General features: G+C 40.2%; 1 protein-coding gene across 2 annotated transcripts in view; it reads right to left on the reverse strand.

Moving 5' to 3' along the window:
* Nucleotides 1-21,294, reverse strand: part of NTNG1 (netrin G1) — a 427,667-nt gene that overhangs the window by 97,750 nt on the left and 308,623 nt on the right. The window contains exon 3 of one of the 2 annotated variants that reach the window (XM_036767766.1): nt 1,474-1,646. In XM_036767766.1, the coding sequence (XP_036623661.1) occupies nt 1,474-1,646 (173 nt within the window). Of the gene's footprint in view, nt 1-1,469; nt 1,647-21,294 lie in introns of both variants that reach the window. The other variant, XM_036767767.1, reaches the window with a different exon arrangement.

Consider the following 21,294-nt stretch of genomic DNA (forward strand, 5'->3'; position numbering starts at 1 on the left):
TGATTTTTCACACCTGATGCTTTGAAGTTGATGACAACATCCTGGGCCTGCCCTTTTGCTATCGGTTTTTTTTTTAACTTCTCATTTAACAGCAGCATCTGTCACCTCACAGTTGCTAAATAGCTTTTTTTTTCATCAAATGGGATACCTTCTCAAGCTTTCTTTTTCTTCCTATTTTAACAGGGTGAACCTCTGGCTTTTGGAGTTAATCGGCCTATCTAGACAGCTGGGCTATTTATTCTGGATGTTACTCCCTTGGCTTCCTGGAGCTTTTGAACACCCATCTTTCCACTAATGTTCAGGGGATTGAATTACTTGCCCAGCAATTAGCTGTAATAGGAGTTTTGGTGGGAGTCCTATAAACACAAGGGCAAGAGAGGCTGTCATTTCTAGGTCTCTTTTCCCTCCCCAGAGTGCAATGTTCTTTATTCACATGATTCAGGTGTAGGCTTTAATGATATGATCAAGGGTACAATGTAACCTCAACAGGTTTGTGTGTGTGTGTGTGTGTGAGTGTGTGTGTGTGTGTGTGTGTCAGTGTGTGTGTGTGTGTGTGCGCGATTGTGGTTGTTGTTGTGGTTGTTTTGGGGAAGATTCTGGTCCTGTAATTTTATCTATGTAGGGAACTCCCAGAATGGAGAAACCTTTCACTGATGTAGCAACTGCTCTACAATTTGTTGTCTTTCAGGGTTTCCTGAGGGTGTGGTTAAGCTTGACTTGAGTTTAGGTCTTCAAGAGACTGGCATTCTGTCCATTAATAAAGAACTAGGCTCTGAAGAAGAGTCAGTAAGCCATATCACTGGGCTAATTTAGGCTGTAGTTCAGTTCAGAGGAGGGCAAAAATGTGTGGAGTAAATCTGTCTCTAATGTCACTATCACAGGGACTGAAACTTGTGAGCAGCAAAGAAACTATAGACCAGGGTCAGGTCTGTGAACTTGGTTTAAAGATTTTTTTTTGATTACTGTATTTCAATATAATTGGTTTCCTCTGAAATCCTATGTCTTCTGTTTTATGAATTTAAAATCATTATTCTGAAAATGGGTTCATAGATTTCTTCAGATTGGCAAAAAGGTCCCTGACACGTTAAAGGTTAACAACAAAATCCCAAAGGATTTTGGAGGACAAAGACTGATTAGATTGAAGCAGGACCTTGGGTGGCAGCAAGTGAGTTTATTTTTATTCCTAAATTGAGGTTTCAAGAAAATAATACTTTATTTACTTAGCATTTTTTTTTAAAATGCCCCTGTGATTTCAGTACTTTTGAAATGAGTTGGCTGGGGACAGATTGAACAGATCAGAAGGCCCTGAACAGAGTACTGACTGATGAGGTTTCGCGAGGGGCTAAAACTGAAGCCCAGTGTTCATGTGCCCTTTGCAAGAGAAGGGCTCAATCCACACAGCGTGAAGGAAATAAGTACCATATCTTAGATTATTTCACACTAATAATGTCATTACTGAGCAAATCTACTCACAGGTGTTGGCCGTGCCTTTGGGGATGGGGAGGTACGAGCCGGGGCTCCAAGGTCTGCCCTGATAATTCTTCTTGCATTTCCCACAGTCGGGGCCTGTAGTGTTGTGCTCACACTCACAAGACAATTTATTGTTGTCAAAGACACACACAGTGGCGTGAAGGTTACACTTGCACCTAGCAAAGAAGAGACAAGGATGTCATTTCAAGTCAAGGTGTCATTTTAGCAGCCGATACGGCTCCACTCAACTACCCCTTTTAGTAATAGACATTTCCTCTACATTGTGGGGGTGGGGGTGGGGGGATAAAACACCCTCTCAGGCAGCACCTCCAAGTTGGTGTCTACAGCTATTAACACCTTAAGGTCACAGGCTTATAGATTTAAAGCCTGAAGGGACCTTAGAAATGATTTACTCCAATCTCCCCGTTTTATAATGAGAACCTGAGGTCTAGAGAGCTTAAAGGATATGCCCCAAATCAGTGGCAGCACCAGGATCTGAACCTGGTTTTCTTATTCCAAAATCCACCATCCTTTCCGCTGCATCTGACTTAAAAAGTTTCTAGGTTTGCTCATGCCTAATTTAGGAGGCACAAGGAAAGCAATGATGACGTCTAGATTCAGCAAACCTGGTAGATGGATTGTGCAGGATTATTCTGATGGTTTGTTTTTTTAATCAATGTAAGTTAAATTATATTCAAACATTATTACAGATTTAAAAAAAAAAAACAATAACAAAAAACAGCCAGGCTCTGGGGAAGAACTGAGTCCCAGAAGTCTCTTTGTAGAAATGTTTCACTTCTCTGTGAGGTCTCAGATTTATACAGTGGGCTTGGAATCTGACTTCCTATCTGGACAAAGAGAGCAGCTGCCGAGGGCTCCAGAAATTCAGAGATTTAGTCTGAAAGAAAATGCTTAGAACCCTGGAAAATCAAGACATAAGCAGTGCATACGTTTGGGAGTCTTTAGCAAAGGTCCTGCCTTTTCTCCGGTGAGCAAGCCGGTGATATATGAGCAGTAACAATGGAATATGCAATTCCCACAGAAATGTTACTATATCTAACATCTTTGACTCTAAAAATTGCAAAGGCCGACTTGCTATTTGTTGAGGCAGCAGGCCATAAATTGCACCTCACTGAGTAGTTGGCCAACTGTTCAGAAAAAAAAGAAAACCACATTTTACAAAATTATAGAGACCGGGGGTCAGAATAATGAGTGTGTGTATAGATGTGTACACGGAGAAAGGATGATGCAGCTGCATCTTTGCATTTGTGAATACAGGTGCTCTTAAGGGAATAAAAATACCCAGGACTGTCAGGACCAGAAGCAAAAAATGATTACGGGATTTTTTTAATTCATTTTTTCTCTTTCTCATAGGAATCTAGGTCACTGTCATAGTAGGGATCTGAGTTTCATATAGACAAAGCTATGTGTTTTCCCCTCCCCCCTCCCTCTACTGATGCCATGGATTGGGAAGTAGCAACATCCCTTAGTAATATGGCAAATGAGGCTATCTATCAAGTGCTGGAGCGGATTTCTTTAATGACTCCCCTCCTTGGGGCCCTGCCAGCTGCTCAGAACACTGACCAACAACTACCAGCATGGAGCACATACCCAGGCTAAGAATATTACTGAGGCCTGAGTCACAGCTGCCAAGCTGACTTGTAACCAAAAGACGAGGACCTCCAGTGGTATCTACCCACTCATTGCTCCCTTGGGTAAAACCTAAGCTGCAGCTTTCTTAAGGGTCTGCTGGAAGTCACCATCCACTAGATGCATCCTGTCTACTGTTTGGTGATGAAATCTAACAGGCTGCAATGGTGACATTTAAATAATACTCACTCTGTTTGGAAATGGAATCAACATTCTAAAAAAATAACATTTTCAAAAGTCATTTTTTAAACACATCTGAAGGAGAGAGTTCTCTCCCCCTATGAATGGTATATTTGCACCTAATAGAGAGATAGCTAGACAGAGATGGAGAGACAAAGACAGACAGAGACAGAGATGGACACAGAGACAGAAACAGACAGGGACATAAACAGAGTGGAGGATGGGGAAGAGAAGGAGGAGAGGAGAGGGGAGGGATGAAGCCAGAACAGTGGAGAGGAAAGGAGAGGGAGAGAGACAGAGGAAGAGGGGTGGAGAGAGACAGAAAAAGGCAGAAAGAGACAGAGAGAGACAGATGGGTGGGGAAATAGACAATGTTCAGGAATAAGTTAGATCTCGAAACTCTATGTAGCATGTAGTAAAACTTCTCTCTAGCCAACACTGCCTCCCTTAATTTCCTGTATAGCTCTGTCTATGACTGAAATCCTAGGGTTAGAATCACAGATTATAATAATTTAGCATCCTATCTGAAGCTGAAACTCCCCAGTGAGGAGGAAGCAGTTTAAGCCCAAAGGATTTTACTTGTGACATATTTAGAGACAAAAGATAGAACACTAATATAAATAGAATTCTGTGTCTTATAACTGCTCACGTTATTTCTACTCTGGTAAATGCTTGGAGGGGTCACCAGTACATTCCATTCTTTAACTGACAGGGGTGAAAGAACTCTCATTCTTCCTGCTCTTTGTGACCTTTGGCTTTCACCCAGCCCAAGTCAACCCATCCTTCAAGCCACAGCTTACTTTCCATCACCTTCACAAGAGTCCCAGTCCACCCAAGGCACACACTGATTTCCCACTTCTGAAGCCCCCGGCTACTTAGCACTTGTGAGTTGTAAGCAAATTTAAAGCCCTTAAGGTCATAGATGTAGAGTCAGAAGTGACTGGAGCTCATTTACTCTAGACCCTTCTTTCTACTGATGAGGAAAACAAAGATGAAATGATTTACAAGAGGCCATGCAGATATTAAGTTGAAGAGTCGGAATTAGAACCCATGTTTGCTACTGGTTTACAACCTTAAAAGAGATATAATTCTACCACAGAAATCACCATTATTATTTCTTTTTATTTATTATAGTACTTTGATCCTATGAACATTGATAGTGAGTTGGGAAGGATCTCATGGGTCACATCATCCAAATTTTCCATTTTAAAGACCAGGAAGCTGGAGCCAGAGAAGTTAATTGATGTGGCCAAGGCCACACAGTAAGTCTATGTCTTCTGACTCCAAATATTCCACACTCTTCACTCCACCATGCTACACTCTCAGTCACTGGGACTCAGTCATCTGACTTTCCACCACAGATGAGGAAATGAAGGTGCAAGAAAGAGAGAAGGAGGATGGGGCAGTGTGAAATGTAAAATAAGGGGGCTGGCCAAGATGAAGATGGCCAAGATGTTCCTTCCTAATTCTAACTATAACTCCGAAGCAGGTGTGCTCTGGAGCCAGTTCACACTGGCTCCTGAGAGCTGAATGTTAAATTTTCAGGGTATAAATACCTCAGAAGTCAGCCAACACTATAAACCAGTGCCTGATTTATCGACTTCTTGATTGTTTAGAATTGGGAAAGTGATGGATGGACAAATTAATTATGCTGATTAAACTTAAAAGTATATCTTCTGGACATTTTTGATAGCTGGTTGTTAAACATTTACCAGCACACTCCTGCCCCTAAGTAACCTTTGCTGAGGGTTGCAAAGTCAACCTTTTCTAGCAGCAAAGTTGCCACTCTAATCTAAGTCTCTAGCCTCCAAGAAAGGGCATTTTGTTGTCAGTCATGTACAACACTTCATGACCCCACCTCGGATTTTCTTTGTAAAGATACTGGATTGATTAACCATCTCCTTCTCCAGCTCATTTTACAGATGAAGAACTGAGACAAACAGGGTTAAATGACTTGCCCAGGGTCACACAGCTAGTAAGGGCCTGAGGCTAGATTTGAACTCAGAAAGATGAGTCTTCCTGAATCCAGGCATTGAACTCTATCCACTGCACCACTTAACTGCCCCAAGAAAGGCTTATAAACTACTCTTATTTCTATGCTTCACTGATTCTATTATCTCTGATCATTGTTTGAGTACTTACTATCTGACAAGACTATTGAATTGGGGTGCGTGTATATGTGCATGCGTGTGTGTGTGTGTGTGTGTGTGTGACAGAGAGAGCCAGAGATAGACTACAGAGAGGGACAAATATATACAAGCAGAGATCTTTAATCAGATTGTAAGCACCTTGAAAAAGATGATGTGATATAGACTTCTTTCTATCCTGTAGAAGTTCTGGCCACGTAGTAAGTGTGTCACATAAAATAATGGAACTGAATACCCTGAGGTCTCCTATGGAAAATGAAACTTGCCCTTGAATTTTATGTGCAAAAACTACCTAGTATGAAGTACGCAGATTCTCCAAAGATGGGTGAGATGTCAGACACCTAATTCAAGTCAAATCCCTCCTAAAAGGATTTTCCAGCTGCTTGATATCTGAAATTTGACAATTATGTAAAAGAAATGTTTGGATGCTCCTAAAGATAGCATAGGGGCATAAAAAGGTTTATAGGAGAAAAAAGAAAGAGAAATACAAATCATTTATTGATTTCAGGTTCTCTGTGTACCGCTTGCATCTCAATGAATATTTAATTCAATTGGAAGGAGTACAGGATTGTATATTTACAACTAGATGGGATGATCTACCATCTAGTCCAATTTCCTTATTTTACAAACTGAGGCTTAGGAAGGTTGTGACTTGCCCCAAATGAAAGTCAATTAATAAAGCATCTATTATGTCCCTACTGTGTACCAGGATTTGTGTGAAGCACTGGGGATACAAATGCAAAGATGCGAATGATCCCTACAACTCAAGGAACTTCACACAGGCAGCAAGTGAGATTCGAACTTAGGTATTATGATTCCACAGAGCACTCATTCCATTGACAGTCTACAACCTGCCGAGCACTATGCTGGGTGTTATCAAGGATACAAAGGCATCTTAGGATAGGTTCTCTACCTTCAGGAAATTAGTCATATTAGGGGAGGCAAACTAGACATATATGAAGGTAGAAGGGCCTATTGATGGCTTTTCCAGCCTGAAGGGTCTCCCCACTCCAATCCAGCCACTGAAGCAATTTACTTAAAGCACGGGTCCAAATATTTTACCTCCCTACTCAAGAAACTACAGTTTCACCTCCAGGATCAAAATACCTTTACAATCAAATACAAAATCACCTTCTCTCACCTCCAGGATCAAATACAAAATTCTATGGAGTTCAAAGCCCTTCATAACCTAACCTCTCCCTCACCTTTTCCTTAGTCTTCTTCTGCGTCGCTCCCTGGCCAAATACTCTTTGATCCAATGACACTGGCCTTGATCCTTGAAGAGGACATTCCATCTCTCAGGTCTGGACTTTTTCTCTGGCTGTTCCCCCATTCCTAGAATGTTCTCCTTCATCATCCCCACCTCTTGGCTTCCCTGACTTTCTTCAAGTCCCAACTAAAATCTCATGTTCTATAGGCAGCCTTTCCCAACCCCTCTTAATAATGTCTTCCCTCTATTAATCATTTCATATTTATCTTTCATATAGCTTGTTTGTATATACTTATTTGCTTCTTGCCTCCCCCACTAGATTGTGAACTCCTTGAAAACAGGGTCTGTCTTTTGGCTCTTTTTGTATCCCTAGCACTTAGCATGGTGCCTGGCGTGTCAATAGGTGCTTACTAGATGCTTACTAAATGCTTATTGACTGGCAAGACAAAATATGATTAAATGTGTGTATGGCTAAGGTAGGGGTGGGGAACCTGAGGCCTCAAGGACACATGTGGCTTTTTAGGTCCTTGGGTGTGGTCTTTTGACTGAGTCCAAGTTTTGCAGAATAAATCTTTTTATTGAGGGGATTGTTCTGTGAAGTTTGGAATCAGTCAAAGGGACACACTTGAAGACCTAGAGGGCCCACATGGCCACAGGTTTCCCACCCCTGGAAGAGATTTGCAAGGAACTGTAAAATCATTTGGGCTAGCTCCTTCACTTTATAAAGTTACTAAGACTTATCGAAGGTCACAAAGGTAGTAAGAAGCAGGGCCAGGAATTGAACCCAAGCCCTCAGACTCCAGATCTAGTACTTCTGATATACTGCATTGCTTAAGGCAAGATGTGGTATGGGAAGGCAGAAAAAGTGAGTTTTCAAGGTTGGCTTCATGGAGGAGGAACATGAGACGGGTATGGAGGACATGAATAAGGGAAAGAGTTGGGAAGTCTATTCAGAATGGAATAGGTGAAGCCTATAGGCAAAAGTGGTCATGGAGTGTTAAGGAAGCCTGAGAAAGGTATACACTTCTTCCCTTATAGGCTGTGAATATAAAAAACCAAAAAGGTCTTAATTTTACTCTTGAAATTTGGCAGCTTCATCTGATTATCTTTGTACTGGGAGAACTCCCCCCCAATTAATTAAACTTTGGGGGTTCAGGGGGTTACTTGGGCACTAAATCAAGGTGTGATTTCTAGAGAAGCTGTATCTGCTGACAAAGCTCGGTTTCCCGGTTCACTTTCTCAGTCATTGTGATGACTGCCGTGTCAGAGCTGAGCATGTGAAAGTGGACACCAAGGTTCTACAATATTGCTCTATATTTAGAAATGTTCTCCTTCCATTATCCACAGCTCAGTTGATTGTCATCATCCTATTCTGATCACACACTGAAATCTTTTATTGAAAGCATTCATTGGGTGTTTTTTCCCCCTTCTCTCTAGTGGGAGAGAATGGATTTTGCAACGCTAGAGATTGCTCTAATTTCCTAGCATGGTAAAACCTGCTCTTATGTGGGTGGAGGGTAAATCTGTTCAGCTGGTCCCTTGTCTTTGACAGGTTCATTATTCAGTCACATGACTATCATTTCCTCAGGCACACAATTCAGTAAAGAAAATCCCCTCTGGAACTCCTGCCCTAGGACACTAAGTTGGACCTGGAGTCAGGAAGACCTGAATTCAAATTTGGCCTCGGATACTCACCCGCTGAGTGACTCTGATCAAGTCTCTGTTTGCCTCAGTTTCTTCACCTATAAAATGGGGCTAATGCCATCATCTTCATCATAGGATTGTTGTGAGAATCAAATGAGATAATATTTGTAAAGGTGTTTAGCACAATGCCTGGCACATAGTAGGTGCCTGTTCTCTCCTTTCCTCTTTTCTGACTCACGAGCATGTGGTCCACCATATTTAGCCAGGAATCACCATGCTTCACATTCCATCTCAGCTATTTTCTTCCCATGCACTCTGCCTGCCACTGTAGGCAAGGACTATTGGACCTTGTCACCTGTCCTATGACCTGGATATGTGCCCTTCCCCAATCCCTTCTGCATATTTTCCAGTTCTGGAGCAATAATAGAATTAATACTTCCATTCCTCCTGGAAAGGATGTACTTATCAGTTCTGCTTACCATTCCTGTGACTTCTCAAAATAAAAAAACATCAATCTTTAGCTTCTACCTCCCTATATGAGTTCATAGCATCATGAAACAATAGATTTAGAGCTGGAAAGGGCTCTGGAGATCATTGATTGACCTTCATTTTACAATTGAGAAGTCAAGTGACTTATCCAAGGCTAATATAATTCTCAGAGCCCAGATTTGACTAACTCATCACTGTTCGAGACCACTGCTGTCTTCTGATATTAAAATGCAAGTTCCTGGAGTCCAGGAACTGTCTCATCACTTTTATATTTGTATTTCAAGTGCCTCACATTGTGTATGGTATGTAGTACATAATGAATGCTTTTCATTCATTCATTTACTTACACCTGCATGGTATAGTGCAAAGGGTGTTAAATTTGGAATCAGGTGGGCAATGTTTGATTTCTAGCTCTGATATTTCTCAGCTGTATGATAATGTGTCTCTCAGTCTTGGTTTCCCTGTCTGTAAAATGGGACTAATCACACTTGCACCATGCCCCTCACAAGGCTGCAGTGGAGAAAAGTAGTTCAAGCACCACAAAATACAGCTATTATCAATAGACCGATTATCCTGAATAGCCAAATCTTTTACAACAATAGAATCTTAGCATTGGGACATCATCTTGTCCAATTCTTCTGTAATATACCTGAAAAGTTGCCATCCAACATCTACCCCAACATTTCAAGTGATGGAGTATTCTCTTTCTTCTGAAGACAGTTTATTCTACTTTTGTACAGTTCTTATTGTTAGTCAGACTTTCCTCATGTTGAGGCATCAAAATACTGTGAATACCGTTTGTCTAGTGACTAAAATCCCACTCCTTCTTTGGTGCAGACCTGTGATTTGACTGGAATGAAGAACTCAGTATGGAAACTTTCTCCATCCACACAGGTCAGTCAATAAGCATTTATTAAATGCTTGCTATGTGCCAGACACTGTGATAAACAGTGGAGACACAAAGAAGGGCAAAACAAAGCAAAATAAAACAAACTTAATGATCCCTGCCCTCAAGGAGAGTGCGTTCTAATGGGGGAACAACATGCAAGCATAACTGGGTATACCAACTCATCTGCAACTTATAAAAACATTTGGCCAGAGCTTGTTGTTGAGTCATTTTTCAGGCATGTCTGACTCTTTGTGACCCCATTTGGGGTTTTCTTGGTAAGGATACTAGAATGGTTTACCATTTTACAGATGAAGAAACTGAGCCAAATGGGATTTAGTAACTTGCCCAGGATCACACAGCTAGGAAATGTCTGAGGCTAGATTTGAACTCAGGAAGATGAGTCTTCTTGAGTCTAGGCCTGCTGCTCTTTGCCCAGGGCACTGAGGGGTTAAATGATTTGCCTGTAGTCCTAGGCCTTGAACCCAGGTTTCCTAACTCCAATACCAACCTTTTCTTCATGATTCTATATCGCCTTTCTTGTACATTACCTTGTGTCAAATGCCAAAGGGGTGGTTGTGGGGGAGCCCCCCCCCCGGATGCTGAATGAAGGGATTGTTCACATATACTCTCAACAACTATCATGTGATAGGCTACCATGATATGTCTATATGCTATGTCTGTCATGTGATACCCCAATAAAGAAGATCCATATGTTCTTGACTCCAATCTATATTGCATTCAGTGAGCAGCCACAACTTAAGACCTACCCAGAAGTCCACCATCTACATGTTCCTGAAGTTGTAGCTTTTGTTTTAAAGTCAAGCAAGTAGTTTGAAACAAAAACAGCCAGGACATGACCACAGATCCTCTGAGTTCACATCCCATTCATTCCACTGTGCCACCTCTGCTCCATAATTTTCTGGCTGTGAAAGGATACCGCAGAGTCCTAGAAGTAGAAGGGACTTTAAAAATCATCTGCTTCAACTCTTACTGGAAAGCATGAATCCACTATATAATATTCTGGACAAGAGGCTGCACACTTTCTGCTCCAAGGAACTGATTGCCAAAAACTCACTAGCTCCCGTGGCAAACTAGTTTATTTATTGACAGATTGAATTGATAAGAGATTCCCATGCTCAGGCGAAGTCTACCTCCTATAACTTCCATGTAATGATTGTAGTTTTACCCAATGGAATGAAGCCTAAGACCTCTTATACATACAAGTCTTTCAAACATTTGAAAATGTCTGTCCAGCTCGCTTCACCCAAGGCTTCCCTTTGTCAAGCTAAAGAATATGAATTCCTTCAACTGATCTTTCTAGAACTCCATTTTGAGTTCTGTCAATATCCTTCTCAAGATATATTTGCACTGTATTTTTTTTCTCTTCTTTCTTGGTTTCGTTTCTTCTTTCTCATGATTCATTCCATTGGTCATAATTCTTCTTCACAACTTGACTATTGTGTAAATACATTTAATGCAAAGGTATATGTAGAACAAATATCAGATTCCATGCCATCTGGGGGTGAGGAGGGGGGAGAGAAGGGAGAGGAAGAAAATTTGGAACTAAAAAGTTTGTGCAACTCACTGTTGTAAACTAAAAATAAAAAATCTAAAAAAAATTAAAAAGATATATTCTAATTTTAGGTTATAGAGTATTCAAACTAGAAAAGGGCTATCAGTCTCCTGATTGCCCCCTTTCTCTAGACTAAAAGCATATAATTATTTTTTTCTGAATATAGTTGTACTCTCCTGGGAAAGAAATTGCCTTTTATAAAGGCTAAGTAGCCTATAAATATTGCTAATTTTAGTGAGAGTCTATATTGCATGTAGTATATCTTAGGAATTGGAAGGCTGACCTTGGAGTTAGGAAGACTTGGGTTCGAGTCCTCCCTTGGGTCCTACTATCTGCTTAACCATGGGCATATCACATAATTTTCTAGTGTCTCAGGTAGCTCTTTAAGAGCTGATGATCTTGGAACTGAGGAGGAAACTCAAATGGGAAGAGGGAGACTGCAAAAACAGAATCCCCCCAAGTGGTTTCTTTCTTTCATATTTACCATTTTGACACAACCTGTCATCTTTCCAAGGCAGGATAATGGAAGGCAATGCCATTTTTATGGTTATTTGCTTTGGAAACTGAGGCTTCCTTTTAACCTTTATTTACATTAAAGATCCAACGGTCTCTTGAATGGGAAATTTCTTTGTCCCAGAGAGTGATGGATCAAGAGTTTTGGATCTTTCTGGGTCCCCGTAAACAATCCATTGGCCAGATATCCCAATGAACCTTAAACATATGCTAAAGGTTTCCTTAAAAGTTGACTGTAAACCTTAAAAACTCCACAGAGAGAGGCATGAGGGAATAAAACTTGCTGAATTACTGATTCTTTTAGGTGTTACTAAAAATAATTCTTCCAAATTTTCAAGGATTCCTGGGAGTATGCAAAAGGGAGCAGAAATTCAGGATGGGGACATCAAGTTCAGTGTGAGTCAATGGTGTGATAGCACAGTCAATAAGGTTCATGGGAACAGAGGCTGCGTTCATAGAAGAGCTTCCAGAAACATGGAAGTGATTGTCCTAAGGAACCATGTTCTGGCCGGATCGCACCTAGAATATCATGTTCAGTTCTAGCTGTCCCAGTTTCAGAAGGATGTACATTCACATGCTGGGAAGTGACCAGAGGAGAGTGAAAAGCCTTGAATCCCTGCCTCATGAGGCCTAGCCAAAGGAACTGTAGATGCTTAGCATGGAAAAAACAGGCGATCATGGGAGGGGGCATGATAGCTTTGTCCATATTTTTGAAGGGCTGTTGTGTGGGAGATGGATTAGGCTTCTTTGGTCCCAGATGGCAGGCCCACAAACAGTAGGTGAAAGTTGCAGAAAGGTTAGGCTTGAAGTAAGGGAAACTTCTTAACCATTAGAGCTATCCCAAAGTGGTATGGGCTGCCTCAAGAGGTCATACACTCCCTTCCTCCACTCCTCTCCCCACCTTGGCAAATTTCTTTTGTGCAGCAGTTGGACTAGATGGCCTGTGAGGTTCCTTTTGGTTAAGATTCTGTGATTCTGACATAGTTGGTAATCCGAGGCTTATTCTCATGCTGAAATAGTATTGCTTTCTTTCATGACTTCTACTTCTGAGGGAGGGATCACGCCAAGTAATAGAGACTGAGTAATAAATGCAATTATGGAATAACCACAGTGGTGGAGAGCATTGTTCCTCATGACAGGACCAATCAGCACTGAGCTCATGGCAAACGGTGATCTGTAGATGATGCCAAGTGCCTTGATAAAGTAAGGGTGTGCTAACGGTTACACTCTAATTCATTTAAAGTAAACAGATAATTCATCGTTGCCACTAGTTCTAGAAGTATGACTATAACTTTTTTAGTGATCCAGTGTCTATACAAAGGTGATTAGGAAGAGTGTTGATAAGATCAAAGTCTATTCACCCATCAAAGTCTATCCTCTCTACAGATGGTCAGTCACTTTCTGGCTGCTAGATTTATTTCCCCTTTTCTTCTGTACAGAGTCATTTAGGATAACTTTTGTCCTTAAAATCTAAGTCGTAAAATAAAATAAGTACTTTTGATTTCTCATAAGCAGATTTGGGATTCCAATATGAAATGGAGAGGGTTTCTAAGCTTCCCCTTCAAACTCCATAGGACAAAATGATGTCCAATGAGTTGGGAACAAACATTTCCTCTGCCCTTTCCATGAGAAATTAGGATCTTAACTCTGGAGACAAGTGTCTATAGTATGAGGAAACTGAGTGAAATTCAGAGAGGTTAAATGATTTTTCCATGGTCACACAGGTAGTGCAGTAACAGCATCAGAATTTGAACTCAGGTCTTGTGACTATGAAGAGGGAAAAAATGGCCTTCTCCATTTGAAATACCTATAAATATTGTTTCTTAAGAATAAGTCCTACCAAAAAATGCTTCACCAGTCTGCAAAGAAAATATAAATATAACCTCTCATACCCATTACCAAGTCTCCAAGACAAATTAATTAGCCAGTAAATTGGTTGACCATCCTAAAGTGTCTTTTAACAATCATGTGACCTGCAAACTTTTCAAAACTGTAAAATGCACATCATTGTCCCTATAAAGCTAATATTATTTCCACAGTGTGGGTAGAAGTTGTTTTTGTTTTTTTTCTTCTAAGGATACTTTCAAGTGGATTGGCCTAAATAGATAGTTTTATGGCTAGGAAAAAAGTTGAACCTCTGCAAAATAGTGTCTCTCCACTAGGGTAATGAGGAATTTGCAAAGCCATCTTCTCCTTTATTCAGTACTCTTTAGTTTTCATTACTAAATTCTAGAGGAAATTGAATTAGATTCCCATGGGTGGTATGGAAAATTGGGGGAAATAGCTTTTTTCTAATTTTCCCTTTTCTGAGGAAGAAATAGATAATATCTGGTTGGGAACAGCAACAGCACACCTGGTAGACCACTCTGGTGCTGTACTCCCTTTCTTCCTCCCCTTTTCAGACAGACTATTTTTGTTAACAAGCTCTAGAAAAGAGATGAAATTTTAAAGAAACCTCCTCCAAATTTCCCAAATGAAAGGAAACATGAGATACTGTTTGTAATGTGGAATAGTGCAACTTGAATCGTGTTGCTAGAAATGATCAACAAAGGTCACGATTGTCAAATTTACCAATATGCTGTTGTCCTTCTTCATACATGAAGATGGAGATAAGAAGTTCCTATGAGCTGAAAACATTCCCACATACAGTAGGCTGAGAATACTATTTTTTTATTTTGTTCTGCGCCTTTGATTTCATCAGGGCGATGGCTCTATTGTCGTCATGGCGTCTATAGTTTTCTTTAGCCTATTTCTTAAAATACACCTATTACATAACATTATAGGCAGAAAGATGGCACAGTGAATAGAGCCTAAGGGTTTGAGTTGGGAAGACTTGAGTTCAAATCCTTCCTCAGACACTTAATAATTGTGTGATCCTGGGAAAGTCACAACTTCTATCTGCTTCAGTTTCCTTATCTGTAATATGTGGATAAAAATAGTATTTACCTTTCAGGGATGTTGTGAGAATCCAATGAGGCACTATTTGTAAAGTACTTCTCAAACCATCAAGAACTAGATTATTACAAGTAAATTCTCTCCACCCATGTAGGTTCCCAAGTTACTCCAATTTCCTATTTTAACCAGCTCCTGGAGGCACTTCAAGGTTGTTATTTGTCTATGCATGTCTAACTTACGTCAGAGGCAATATATGAATCTAGGTCTTCTCGATTCCAAGACCAACCCTCTACGTACTATGTCACACTGCATTTATAAGGATGCTGAAAAAACTATAAAAATAACTAGGTGAATTGGGCTAGTATTAAATATAATTCATATATATATGCACATATGCATATATGTGTATATCCACATATACATATATATGTATATATCCACATATATACATATACATATACCTATATCTACATACATTTATATATATGTGTGTATATATATGTATGTATACATGCATACATATGTATATTAGCATCCTCCTAGGTATATACGATGTAGGGGTTCTCCTACTTTTCCACCTTCAGTGAAAAGCAGGCCCAGATATCCTTTGACTGACTCCTATTGGCCAAAAGGATATGTCAAATTGGTTGCTGAGCTGGAATTTTGTGGGTATACTAAAAGGGTAATCTTTTCTGTGTGAGGCTCTTCTTTCTGCTGGCCTCAAATTGTAAGGATGACTCTGGGTTCTGGCAGGTTAATGGGAGAGGTCATCCCCCCTACCAGGCCAGAAGCCAGGACCTTGTGGCTTCCTAGCCAAGCCTATGTCTGGAATGGGTCTACTTCCTATTTGTGTCTTTATTTTGGTTTAGGACCTTTTGAGATCTCTAAAAGCACCTTGAGTCTTCCCTTTCTTGAGCAACCATCTAAGAAGGAAAGAGTCACCCAAGGGCAAGAGGACCCCCATTTGACATGGATTGGGTGGTCCCCATTCAGTGGAGGTGAAATGTTAAATAGCTAGCATGCATCTCTCAAAGAGAAGCTATTTGCATGTGTTCCAAAGAGGCTTGAATATTATCCTCTCTACAGATTATAATCATTTGATGGTTCCCCATTGCTTAACATTCCCTTTCTTTGTGGGAACAAAACTCCCTGTTTCATACCTGATTCACATTTGTATTTTAAACATTTATTCTCCCCCCTCTACTCCAAAAGGGAGGACCCCCTAAATGGAGCCAGAAATAGACTTATTCCTCAGATATTAGAAATGGGGGTATAATTAAAACACTTGGGATCCTAGTTTTCTTTTGAAGTATCAGGTAACCTTAGAGCAAGAAATGTAAGGCAAGATGCTGGAGCAGTTAAAGGACTGGTTTTATGGAAAGATACTTGCCTGTGTGGTCTAGCAGTCCCTGATTAGCCACTATGCTAGAACTATATTGTGTTTGAGTCTATAATTACATCACTGAGTTGAGAACAACCATGTGAATTAATTAGTATTATAATATTCACTTTTTTGATAATGGACCTCAGGTTAAGAGAAATTAAGTGACTTGCTCATTCTCACAAAGCTAGTAAGTGTCCCTGGCAAGCTTTGAACCCTGGCTGTCTTGACTTCAAGGCAGGCCTGTAGTCATTACACTAGATTATGCACACATAGGTATGTCTGGAAATATTTTGAAGAAAATAAGTTTTAGAAGCTAATGGAATTACGGGATTTATATTAAATTATAAAATTATATTAATCATGGAATTTATAGTTAAAAGGGAACATTTTATATTTTAACTTTGTTTTTCAATACTAGAAAGATTGATGGGTTTCTTTCATTCACTTTTTCATTTATCATTGGCCAAACATTAAAACCTCTTTGTATAGAGCACTGGCCTAGTCACTGGGGAGACAAGACACTGATGTGACAGACACATACACACAGTTAACTGTAGAACACAATGTTATATGATGAATGTATTTGTAGAGATGCAGTGAAGTTTTACACTGGAATACAAAGTGCACACACATACACACACACACACGAACACACACACAAAGCACACACAACACACAAAACACACACAGGCACAAAACCAGCGATTTTTTTGTTTGTTTATTCATTTTATTTTTCTTATCATGGTTGATACCCATGGCAAAGGAAGGAATGTGGACCAGTGGTAGGCATGTGTCAGAGCCAGCTCAAACCAGCTTATGAGAGTGATTGTTAAGTTTTCAGTGTATCATATATATTTCAGAAATATATAAATGCTGCAAATCAAGGCTTGATTTGTGGTTTTACTGATTATCTAACTGTAGACTTAAGAAAATGATAGAGAAAATGTTAATAATGCAGATTAAACTTAAAAGTGTGAGGCATATACTTTTTTTTAAAAATTATTTTAAGGCAAGAATCAGTTCAACACTTACCACTGGCCAGAAGTCTGGATGGCCTTGAACTTCTTAGCTTTTGTTTTCAGTCTACCTCATCTGCATGTTGATCAAATAGAATGTGGGCCACACATGAGCTTCCTTACCTGAGTTGTGTGTGTGTGTGTGTGTGTGTAGGCATATCCTTCTGTAGCAGAATACCAGAAATGGGTTTTGAGGACACAGTACCCTCATTAGGGACAACATGGCTAAGTGGATAGAGCGCTAGCTGCAAAGACAGGAAAACCTGGGTTCAAATTCTGCCTTGGATATGTACTAGCTATATGACCCTGGGCAAGACACTTAACTTCTTGATTCTCTAGGTAAATCTCTAGGTCTATAAAATGCAGAGAAGGTGCTTATCTAGACTAGAGGGAGTTTCTTTTCCTGGGAGTTCCTAATACCAATGAAATCCCAGATCTAGTCACTGTTTCGAAAACAAAGCTCCAAACCTCAGCATGTCTTCTTCAGGGACACACTTTCTGTAGTAGTAATAGTAGAAAATGGGGATAGAAAATGGTAGCTCTAAATAGGTGAAACCTAGTAGAAGGTAGCAGAGAGCAGCACAATGACCAGAGACTCAACAGAGACACAACACGCAGCAGAGTGGTAATGTGTTGAGCAGAGACACGGTGTCCAGTGGAGAATAGAGGTAGAAGAAAATGACATCACCACAAGCCACTGACAGCCTTCCAGTGTCAATGGGAGCTGCCCTGGCCTTGTATATGGCCTGGCCACAGGTTCTTCCATCTGCATGCCCTGGCTACCCAAGTTCCCGGCATACATCTTTTCACATGTTTCCTGGACATGTATTCCCAATGTATGTACTCTTGGTAAACATGCCTTGGTAACCAAAGTTATTTGTGTGACTGTCCTCCGTCCTAAGTGGTGTGACACACCTGTGGGAGAATGTACCTCATGCCCATGCATGCATGGAATGAAGATCATTTCTTGTCACTTTATTTGTTATGTTTTATGATTAAATGTCTTTGTTTTGAACTAATATGTGCTCTGGCTGGATGGTAAAAGAAAATAGCAGTGGGGCTCATGAACTAGGCTTCAAAGTCAGTGCTGATCTATAGATTCCTTGACAATTGGAGTAGATTTTCTGGATGTTCAAACTTGAAAGAAGATGTGATAGGTGTTACTATCTCATACAACAGACTGGTGCTTTCCTCATAGTTCATCATCTATTTCTCTCACCAATAGCCTCCTCCTACTTTACTGATTCATCTTTTTCCCTCTCCTTAAATGTCTGTGGCTATAAAGGCCTTGCCTTTGACTGTCTTTTCTTCTCCCTCAATATTTTATTCCTCGGCAACCTCAGCTACTTGTAAGCCTTCAATTAATACTTTTATATAGAGGACTCTTGAATCCACATTTTCACCCTGACCTTATCCCATGTTTCTAACAGTTTTTTGGATATTTTCATCTGAATATCCTGCTGGAACCTCAAACTTAGTATATTTAAATTTAGTTTGTCATCTTTCAGAAACAGCTCATCTTCCAAAGTACATCAAGGAGTTACAAAATAATGTGCTATCGGAAACCTGAGAGCAGGCATGTGTTGAGCCAGCTGCTACCTGCTCCCAGGGCTGATTGTTAAATTTTCAGTGTGAGCATTTATACCTCAGAAATCTTCAAATGCTACAAATCACAGTTTGATTTATTGTTTTGTTGATTTTCTAGATTTAAGAAAGTAATGGAGAAAAGTTTAGTAAGGCAGATTGGATTTTAAAATAAGTCATGCATAATCATCATCATTATTAATATAAATATTATTTTGGAAGGTAAGCTAGTTGAGGAAGATCATTACTGACTGGGAGATTCATAGGATCATGGAAATAGAGCTAGAAGGGATCCAAAGGCAACCCAGTCTCTCATTTGAAAAATGAAGAAACAGAGTCATAAGAAGGGGAAATGACTTGTACACAGTCACATGGCTAGGCTGGTGTCCCAAGCAAGATTTGAACTCAGGTTCTTTCTATTGTACTACAAGGTTCCCAAAGGCTCTCAGAATTGATAATTGCATTGGTCTATAAAGGTTCTGTAGGAATTCAACAGGTGAATCGAGATTGTACTAAGTATAACACGTACATGATATAGGCCATGAGGCCAAAAGAAGAGAATAAACAAAACTCTACTTAAGATTCCCATGATGGGCTACCCATTACCTCCTGAGGCAGTCCATTCCACTTTCAGACAGTTCTAATTGGTAAAAAGGTTTCGTTTTCATCAAACTGAAATCACCCCCTCTTTAACTACTTAGCATTGTACCATCTTCCATCTGGGGCCAAGCAGAGAAAATCCAATATCTCTTCCACAGGGAACCCTTTGAATACTTAAAATAAAATTATCTTTTTCAATCAATCAATCATTCCACACGTGTTGTTTAAGGATCTACTTTGTGCCAGGAACTTTACTAGGCTTTAGGATACAAGTACCTAGAATGAAACAATTTCTACTCTCAATGAGTTCCACATTTTGCTCTGAATTCTTCCTCTTTCCAGGTTAAATACTCCTAGTTCTTTCAAACTATCTCTGTATTGTGAGGTCTCTGATGACCTCAACATCCTGTTTATTTGTTCTCTACAGTATGTCGATGTCTTATTTAAGATGTAGCAGTCCCCAGAAGTGAAAGTAGTACCACCCAAAATGGTCTGAGCAGGGCAGAGTCCAGAGGGATTATCAATATTTTCTTTGTGGGCATTACAACTCTTTTCATTCAGCCTCCTGCTGTATCAACTGTTTCAATCACCACATTACACTGTTGGTTAACATTTTCCCCCAATGTTCTACATTCCATTTTACTTTTTTTTGTTTGTTTGTTTTGAGGGGGGAAGGCCAGGAAATTGGGGTTAAGTGACTTGCCCAGGGTCACACAGCTAGTAAGTATGTCAAGTGTCTGAGGCCAGATTTGAAATCAGGTCCTTCTGACTTCAGGGCTGGCGCTCTACTCACTGTGCCACCTAGCTGCCCTCTACATTCCATTTTAGAGAACTCTAATAGTTATTAAGAGAATCCTAATATTAAGGTAAAGTCTACCATCCTATTCCTTCCACCCCGTGGCCCTGGATCTTGACATGGCTTGCTATAGAGAAGGAGTGACTTGTGTTTATTCTTATAAAAGTCATAGGACAGACCAGTTAATGGCTTTAATGATGCCTGAGTGTTTGAGCTTGATGCCTCAATGTTGACCCTCCATTTGCAGCCTTGATAGTAGTATTGTAACAAAAACAAGACTAAATTGCCCCTGCTCTAAGTCTGAAAATATCAAATGGGCAGCACAGTGCTGCCTTTTAATTCACAGTACAAGGAAGTAAAGGTCAATTATCTCACTTACAGGAATGAAAGACATGTAGTAAAAGTCAAGTAGATATGCCACTGCATAATAACTATATTTCAAGCATGAAAATGAGGATTTCCTGCAGCAAAACAGATTTAAGGTTACACTTAATGCACTGGTAAACTCAGAGACTTTAGAGAGAATTGGAGATCATCAGAAATATCCACTTGTGACAATGAAACAGACCCCTAGAATCAGTGAGGTGACATGAGTAAAGTGCATTGTACACCATGAATCACATTAGAAAGGCCAGTTATTGTTCTTCGTGTTCTTATTATCATTATTATTGGAGGGAGATGGTGGTGGTATTAACAGTGCACTCAGTTATTTATTATTATCAAAGCCCTGAAGGAAGGAGACAGGTGGGGGCCCTCAGGGTCTGACATGCAAGTCAGAAGGGTAACCACAAACTCTAGTGCCCAAAGAAGCACCCCAAAATGCCCTAGGATATGATGCTGGAATGGAATGCTTAATTCAGCTGCGTAAGACAGATTCATTTGGTTGAAGGAGGCCAGGGAAGGATGTCAGTCCTTGATGGCAAGGCTCTGTGGGAGGAGAGACCCTGAGACACCAATTTATGGTGTATGAGACACAACAGGTACAGGCACAGAAGTCCAATTTATTAAGTAGAATAGCAGTCCTAGGAGTAAAGAAGACTTGGGTTTCAGCCTTGCCTGCTAACCGTGGTGGAGAAGGAGGTCCCCCAAGGCTCTGTCCTTGGTTCTCCTTCCGTTTCCTATACTATTGCATTTGATGATTTCATCAGTTTCCATCTTTATATTGATGATTCTCCAATTTTCGTGCCCAAGTCTCGTCTCTCTCCTGACATCCAGTCTCACATTTCCAATCTGCTTACTGGACATCTCACAATG

Source organism: Trichosurus vulpecula, chromosome 7, assembly GCF_011100635.1.
Source record: "Trichosurus vulpecula isolate mTriVul1 chromosome 7, mTriVul1.pri, whole genome shotgun sequence".
In the NCBI taxonomy this organism is placed as follows: domain Eukaryota; kingdom Metazoa; phylum Chordata; class Mammalia; order Diprotodontia; family Phalangeridae; genus Trichosurus; species Trichosurus vulpecula.